This window comes from Heloderma suspectum, chromosome 14, assembly GCF_057233095.1.
Source record: "Heloderma suspectum isolate Gila_16-S chromosome 14, 16-S_ref, whole genome shotgun sequence".
NCBI lineage: Eukaryota > Metazoa > Chordata > Lepidosauria > Squamata > Helodermatidae > Heloderma > Heloderma suspectum.
In genome coordinates this window covers 21,256,111-21,264,749 of record NC_139471.1, presented here as the reverse complement: position 1 = coordinate 21,264,749, position 8,639 = coordinate 21,256,111, and the positions used below count along the sequence as shown (strand labels likewise).

Genomic DNA, 8,639 nt, shown 5'->3' with positions numbered 1-8,639 from the left:
CTAGGAAGAGAAGGCAGAGTTTGAGACACACATTTAAAAAAGGGTTTTTCTATCCAACAGAGTTGGAAAAGCCACCTAACTTCTTCTCCCTTGCTCTCTCTCAAAGGGCCACTATCACTTGAAGTCAGGAATCTTGGCTTAATAAGCCATGAGGTCAATGAGGTGTGTGCTAGTTCACGCAGCCCACTAGCTCCCATTTTGTTCCTCACACTTGCATGAATGGGTAAACAAGCCAGAAACCAATAATGTAGCATTATCTCCAAACCTGGGATCTTGCTTTGTGGGCCCCAAACAAGCCAGGATCGCAAGCCAACACAAACTCTAGCTTGTTGTTGGCTTGCAATTCTGGCTTGTTTGGGAACAATAAAGCAGGATCTTGGGTTCAGCAACCCTAAACTATCCATTTCTGGTTTATCTTCTTGTACGAAGGGCAAAGCAGAAGCGAACAGGCTGGTGCAACAGCCTGCTACTTTTTCACAGTAAGCCAGGAATCCTGGCGTATTGTTATGTATGAACATAGCCAGTTACTTACTGAAAGTAAATTTAGTGATACCCAAGACAGTTCCCTCAAAAAGAACTTAATTTCTCCCTTACTACAATTTGATATTAACATTGTGAGAGGTTTATTTTGAGTTTGGTTTGTTTGCTTGCTTTTTAATTCAAGCTTTTTCATATTCAAGAACACATGACTGAAAATAAGAGCAAGGATTCTGCCGACCACATGACTCAATGCAGCTTTTATACAGTATTTACTTCTGAGATTAGGATAAATGCCTGGGTCAGTGAGATCAATAACTGGAATAGTGTGTTTTGTTCTGGTCAACCCACCTCAAAAAGGATACTGTAATGCTGGAAAAGGTGCAAGAAAGAGCGAATCAAAATGATCAGGGGGCTAAAGCATCTTCCCTATGAGGAAAGACTACAAAAGCTGGGGATTTTAAGGGGGAGGGACATGGTAGAAGTTTGTAAAGGTATGCATGGTGCGGAGAAAGTGGACAGAGAAGTTTTTCTCCCTGTCTCATAATACTAGAACATAGGGCTACCTAATGAAACTGGATGGCAGCAAATTCAGGTTGGACAAAAAGTACTTCCTCACACAACACAGATGGAATTCACTACCACAAAATGATGGTGGTAGCCACTGGTTTAGATGGCTTTAAAAGGGGACTAGGCACATACATGGAGGAAAGTTCTTGCAGTCAGTGGAGGCTGGTGGCTCCGCTATCAGTGGGGCGGTGCATCCACTCCCGGTTTCAGTCAGAACTCCAAAGAAGCTATGCAAGGTGCAAAGCACCTTGGATAACTCCTTTAGAGTTCTGTCTGGTTCTGACTGAAACCCAGAGCAGATGCACCACCCCACTGACATCAGAGCCACCAGCCTCCACTGTTCTCAGTGGAATTATTTATGATGGCTACATGGACCTTGCCCGCCCGCCCACCCACCCACCCCCATGTCCAAGGGCGATAAGCCTGTTACTACAAGACCCTGTGGAAAAACAGTGAGGGAGGGCTACTGCCTTGATGCCCTGCTTGCCTGTTTCCTGGAAGCATCTGGTTGGTCACTATGGGAAATAGGATACTGGACTACACAGACTTTTGGCCAGGTCCAGCAAGGGCTCTTCGGTTATTATTTAATTGTATCTTGTTTTGTTTTACATTCTTATTGTTGCTTTTAAAGTGTAAGTTGTTTTACAAATTAAAAGGTGGAAAAATCCCTTTAAGATATCAATCAAGAGAGTGATGTCTGTTTTCAATGTCTACTTTCAGCCTCTCTTGAATGCTTTCCATTTTATAGCAATTCAGAAGGAAGATGCTAGGTCCTCTCCTGGGCTGAATTCTTCCTCCTCCATCTTCATACTATCTTTGCAGCAGGTATTTATTTTCTGCATTTTTACTCCAAAGCGGCTCATGTCAATTAGAGAGAGAGAGAGAGAGAGAGACAGGCCCTGCCACAGGCTTACAAAGTGAAAAGACAAGACATGCAAAGGAAGGGGAGAGGAAGGAAAAGGGAGAGGAGGGAGATAGTTTTTCAAGGCCAGAACAAAGTGGTGAGCTATAAGCGGCCATTTTCGTGCACTTCGGGGCTAGACTGGTCTTCTCTTGCTGGAACTGAGGCTCTTGGTCCTTTAGCTGATGGATGGGGCCAAAGCATTTTTTCCCATTACTGCTGCAGTCACAGGGCAGCTGTCAGTGGACAATGTGAGTGTTCTTTCTGGCAGGGAGGGGGACGCGAGCTCCCTAAAACTGCTCCTTCTCTGGCCGATGGATAGGCCAAATTGGTTCCCCCCTTGGGTTGATGTTACCCCTGGGAAGCAGCAGGGTGACGCCTCCCTGTGGCCCAAGGTTCCTTGGCTGATGGCAGAAGCCAGAGCTTGCTTCCCTTCTTCTCTCCAATCCCTGGGCAACTCGTATGTGTTGGACTACATTAAATTACTGCAACAAAGATTCCCTAACATACTCCTAGTCACACTGGCAACTGGGCCTCTCCTTGTGAAGTTCAGCACAGGTAAGTGGCATCCACCAGAAAATAAAGATATGAACTGAAATCCACTCTGCAACTGGCCTAAAGTGGGAAGAACAGGTTCTTGTGCTGCCTCTAGAACTGCCCAAGCTGGTGAACCTCCAAAATTGTTTTTTTTTTTAAGGTTAATCGCAAACTTTTTCCTGCTGCTTTAACACAAAGTTAGTATCTCACTAAAGCTTTATCTTCCACTGGTTTTATCCTCTTTCCTCGAACTATTTTTTAATACCCGTGATTGCCCATCCAGTCCTTGAGGACTTTGTTTCAGGCGGGAGAGGGTCTGTTTAAATTCCCGCACATAGCCATGTCTTGCTGTCCACACAGAATCCCTCGACTCCAGGCTTTGTGAGGACTGAAAGCTCTGCCAGTCTCAAAGTCAGTCTTGTGAAATGGCTGATCCCACAGCAAAAGGCTGCACAAGTAAATCAATAAGAACAAGGTCCCTGCCAGGCTGGAGCCTCCTTCAGAAGAACCTTATCAGAAGGAAGCTCCCAGTACAAACAACTAGAGAAGATGGGGCCACAGAACCAAGAACACAAACTCAGCTTGGCCAAGAACATGAGCCTCTCTGGGCCAAGAGCCACCCCCTGCCTCACCCCCCCAACCCCGCCCCACGTGCGCCTTTCCAAGAGGAAGTGATGAACGGTCAAGAGGAAGCTGCATTTGATGAAGCGGACTGTGTCCATGAATGCGTATGCTGCAATAAATGCATGTTTAAGGTACCACAAGACTCTGCTGTTGTTTTTGCTGCAATAGGCTACCCCTCTGGAAAGAGAAAGTGAGGCTCCCTGATCGAGGAGCTCACACATTTGCCCCAAGAGAAAAGCAAGTCCAGGAGCCAGTCTCTGGGCAACAGGGGAACTCGGGACCTGGCACAGGGCTGTTTGCAGTTCTATCTAGCTGAAGAGCTCCATGGCGAAAAGATTAACAGTAACTAACCATGCTTTCCCTTCAAACCACAGGCTACCATGCCTCAGCTTCAAACTCAAGTTATAACAGAATTGGCCACAGAGCTCCAAAATGTGCTAAGCGAGAATCAATATGGCATTTTTAATAGAGCGTGTGTGCTGGAAATCAAGCATCACCAATCTTTTAATTCTTTTAAGCATTAAAGAGACAGACAGAGAGACAGACACTCTCATCACCAAGCACTGCTATTCCACAGTCTCCATTCATTTAGTTTAAGACACAAGGAGAAAAGCACTTCCATTAATGGAGAACATGCTGTGCTACCGCTGGGCAGAAATTGCCCCTCCCTCCAGACTCTTCAACTATCTTAGAAGAAAGTCACATGACACAGCTAAAAAAACCCAAGCAAGACATGATGAGCAATGGAGGCAGCCTTGTCCTTGGGGGTGCCCCTCAATAGCTGGGCAAAGCGGAGGGGACACACACAACACTCCTGACTTCCTGCTAAATTCCACTGAAGAATCTTGTGTAGCTTAAGCTCTATCCTGAGGCATGCTGCAGCCAGGAAACCTGGGCCAGCAATTGACTAAGCTACTGGTCCTTCTCTCCTGGCCACAGTAGCCACCTTAGGTCTCTAGTCCCTCATTTGTTTGAGTAAGCCTATAGCCCGCACAGTTTCAGGTCGTCAACGATTGAAGCCAACTCAACTGGAAGCAACTCTGGAATGGATGTATTTGCAGATCTTTTCCTTAAGGCATGGATTCATGGGGGCTCAGCTATCTTTGCCTCCTAAAAAGCTGACATGTTTTGAGGTTCAAGATGCCCTCAGGCTCCAAACAGCTGTCTTCATACAACGGTTTTTATCTGCAGCAGGGAAGGGCTCACTTGGGTTTGTAGGGGCATCTGAGGGCCAATGGCACAATCCCAGGGTTGAAACTGGCATGAGGTCAACTCTGCCGGCTTTCAAATAACATCGGTCAACAGATGGCCCTCCAGAGGTTACCTGCTGCCATTTGAAAGAAAAAGGGCCAGCTGCTGGAGGATTCTGCCAGGTGGTAGGAAGACCCTTTGCCAAAAAACCATCCACAACATGAAGTGGGTGGGAGAATGAGTCACTTGCAACAGTCGCACACACCTACAGACTTTCTAGAATAATTTAGCAATAACTGCTCCATGCTTTATAGGCTCCCTGAAGGGAAAAGGGAACAGAGACGCACACAGGGTTCCAGGCCCTATTAAACAGGGGCCAGGCTAGCTCTGAATGGCATGTCATGCTCAGGTCTTTCAGGAGTGGCACTTTTAAAATGTGTTTACTCTCCCTTGCAGCCAAACCGACCCCCAAGGACACAATGTAGCTCATTCCTCCTCCTCGCAGGGCCTCAAAAGGATCCAGCATATTGCATACAGATTGGACTTGAGCATGTTCAGCATTCAGAACTGTGTGAGCTCTGCAGTGCCAAAGCGCAAGCTACCCTAAACACGCGCACACACGAGATGGACCTTCGCTGTGCTTTCTGCCCCGAGTCCTTAGGCGCGAAGAGCGAGAGAGAGATTTAGAGCCTGCAAAAATGGGGGAAACCGGTCTGCCATAAAAAAGGAGAGAAGAACAAAAGTCAGCTTGACTCTGAAGACCAGCTGTTGCCAGTCCAGCTCCTTGCCCTTTGCCCTCTCCTCTGGCCAATAAGTGAACAGTGTCAATTGTTGTCTTGTATTATGTCCTGTTTACAAGGCCTGAGTGGCATGAAAGGAATTAATAATTTAGCTCGCAGAGCTGATGACCTTTATTGGGGTGCCTCCTCTTTGCTGCCACAAAGCCACAGGGTAGCTTTAAAAGAGTTTCCTACTTTACAGCCTAATTGGGTACCATAACATAAATCAATTATTTCTCCTGTTTTTAAGTAACAATGCTACCTATTCTTCTCTAGCACTCCAGCTCCAACTCCCCTTGGGTCATGCCCGGCCTTGCTCTTTGAGTTTTACAGCTGTATAGTAAACATGGCGGAGAAGAAAAGTTTGGCCAGCACTGCAGGATTGGGGCTATTTGGGAACACTGCAGGGGAGAAAAAGGTTGCCCTGGCTTGAACTTCTGCTGACCTTTGACTGGCCTTGTCCCTGCTTATGCTAATGGCAGGGGGGGGGGGAGATGCAGGTCCTCTTCCACAGAAATGAACTTAGCCTGAACCTGTGAAAGAGCAGTTGACTTTGAAGGCTCCAGCTGGGGCAAGGCTTTGGCCACCCCAGGGATGTCTCAGTGTCAGTGTCCTCAGGGATGTCTCCCCCAAGATCCAGGCTGCTTGCGTTTGGCTTTTCGCAAGCTCAACGTTTAAAATTCCATGCATATCTCTCTGGAAAACTGAAGACAATGTACCCAGAGGATCTGGCCAAGGAATACATCACAAGAAGCTTAAGTGGCCCTGATAGCATCAGCAGGGAAGATAAGAGGCCCAGGTGGCTACTTCTAACAGGGGGACATAAAACGAGCCCTCCAGATGTGTTGAGATTACATCGCCCATCATTCCAAGCCAGCACAACCAATAGCTTGTGGCTGGAGTGATGGGGGTTGTAGTCTCAACACATCTGGAAGACACCAGGTTGGGGAAGGCCAACATAAACAGTCATTTAAAATGGAGGCATTCCACCTTTACACAGCAAAGAGGAAAGAGCAGCCCTGCAGTGGGTGGGTGGAGGCAGTATTTCAGTCACTCCCCTCAGATGTCATACCATTAACACCCAAATTCCCAAACTAGGGGGAGGACAAGGAGGAAGAAGGGCATCTTCACACTTACCAGATGGTGGCTCATGCTCTGATGAAGGCTCTCGGCAGAACCCTGAAAGAAAAGAAAGGCATCCTTACTACGTGCTTTAAATAAGGTCCCTTTCCTTACCACTGGTGTAAAAAGCCAGCACTTACCTCCTCCATGTCAAAGTACACATTACCTGCCATAATTTTATGTGTACATTGGCTGCACATGTAACACAGTTCACTTGCCACACAATGATCTCATCCTGCCTTTTTAGGATGGAGAGACAAAATTTAAAACAATGCTGAGGACAGAGAGACAGCACTCGGCAAGATAGGAAGAGAAACGCAAATTGGGGTGGGGTGATGGCAGTGGTGGAGAAAGGAAGGAAGCATAAAGGAAAGAGCCTCTGGAATGGCACACAGCAGGAGCTCGTGCTAGCTGCAAGCCTGCAAACCAGGCATTGCACTCCTCACAGCTTGCAGAAACCAGCCTTTCAGACAAGAACACAGATGGCACAAAGCACAAGCAATCATCCATGGCATGCGCTAGTGCAGGGGTGCAGAACTACTTTTGGTTGGGGGGCCGGATGACCGCCCCACCCAGTCCTCTGTGGGCTATATGACATCTGGGGGCTGTAGCCATGCCCACCTGACATAATTTGCTCCCTGGCCCAAGTGCTAGGTAGATCTTCCACCTAGCACTTGAGACAGGGACCAGGTTTCACTGCACATGAGCATTCCTAGTTAAAGAAGCCCCAAAGAAGGCCCGCACGCAGAGAAGCTGAGCCGAACTAGCCCCGTCACTCCTCCGATGGAGAGTAACAGAGGCTAGGTTGGCAATACCCCATCTTCATGCCCCACCTCCTTCCTGCATCATCATCATAAAAATAAAATAAAATAATAACAATTTTGCACTGCCAACCACTTCACAAGACACCAAACGGCATCCACCCATTTTTCATGAGCGCTTGGAACAGACACGCTCCTGAGCTAGTTCCTACCTCCACCCAACCCAAACACCAGTAGCCTTCTGTAGCACTCCAGGCAGATCTTAAGTAGCTATCACCGAAGCTTGAGAGCAGCTGAGCTCTGCAAAGATACTTAACAAAAGAGGGCCTAAAGAGCCTTTCAAAACAGTCCTTCAGCAGGGCAAATCCATGGATCCTGTAGGAGCAAAGGGCATTCCAGGAAACATATCTTCTGCAAAGGGGAGGGAAGGAGACCAAACCTAGGAGCCACAGATAAAGACTGTTGGGCAGCAGTGGTCAGCCAAAATTGGGGAGGGGACACTCTTTGCTGAACTTTTTGCCCTTGGAAAAGCACCCTCTTTTGCATTTGCAATTGAGTGGCTGTAGGGGCAGGCAACTGGGTCAGCACTCTCTCATCCCAATCCAGGCTTGTGTTGACTAGAGGTGGGAGAATGGAGATAGGAATGCGCATTTAGAGGTGCATCCTGATTTGGCCACAACTAGCCATGTCTAGCTATGTGCAACCACAGCTGCATAAGGCCAGACATCTTGCCACTGGGAAACAGGAGATGCGGAGCCACCAGTATGGGAAGAGCCATTCATTGGCACAAGTCTCTTCAGAGTGAGGCCCAACGTGATGGCTTTGCTAGACCTCATAATATTATTGTTTTGTTGAATCCGACTGGCTACACGCAGTACCAGGACAACATCAACAAGTCTGCTATGCAGTCCCTGATCAGCTGGGATTGGGCAGTGAAGAAGCAGCCCCAGAAGTAAAGTTGCAGCAGGGCTACAGGGCTTCTTTACCTGCCATTCCACATGGTTAAAGGAGAGGTAGGTATGGGAAGCAGGGAGATTATATGAATTTATAACATTAATTATAACATTAACTACATTAATACAACTTTAAGGACCGGTGCCTGAGTTTGCTTGTTTCTTCTTCCTTTTCATGTCGTGTCTTTGTTACTGAGCGTACATGCACTGTTCTAGGTGCCTTCTCTGCTGAAGAACAGGGTAAAAATGCTTGCAATAAATAAAAGAAGCACACAAAAATAAAGGCTTGTGAGGCTTTTCTGCACTTCCCAAAAGCCCACTTTTCAGAGAACTAGCAAGTCCAATTTGGCACACATAGCACGTGGGTTGGGTAAGAAATATGGCAGGATAGGGAAGGTCCCTGGAGTCTGACTCTCTCCAGGTGCTTGTGAGCATCCAGACAGTCTCTGCTCTGTACACAGGGCTGATTCCTAGGAAATATGTTTCTAAGCTCTGTTGCCCGTATTCAGCACTCCTTGCAAATCCCTGGATTATTAGAGGACTTGTTTACAAAGGGCCAGTTGATGAAGAGGAAAGTCGCAGCAGAAGAAAGCAGGAATTTTGCAGTAGCCTCGCAGCAAGGAAACTTGGAACGTTCTCCAGCTGCGACTCCATGCCCTCAACAGAGGAGAACACTGCTTTTAAAAAGTACCTTTGCGAAGCCTGCCCCAGGACCTGAAACAGG

The 8,639-nt window shown here is 47.4% G+C and overlaps 1 protein-coding gene across 4 annotated transcripts in view; it reads right to left on the bottom strand.

Annotated features, from left to right (window-relative positions):
- Window positions 1–8,639, bottom strand: part of NR6A1 (nuclear receptor subfamily 6 group A member 1) — a 116,536-nt gene that overhangs the window by 83,510 nt on the left and 24,387 nt on the right. For 3 of the 4 annotated variants that reach the window (XM_084821228.1, XM_084821229.1, XM_084821230.1), the window contains exon 2: window positions 6,217–6,258. In XM_084821228.1, the coding sequence (XP_084677354.1) occupies window positions 6,217–6,258 (42 nt within the window). Of the gene's footprint in view, window positions 1–1,375; window positions 1,728–6,216; window positions 6,259–8,639 lie in introns of those variants that run through there. The other variant, XM_084821231.1, reaches the window with a different exon arrangement.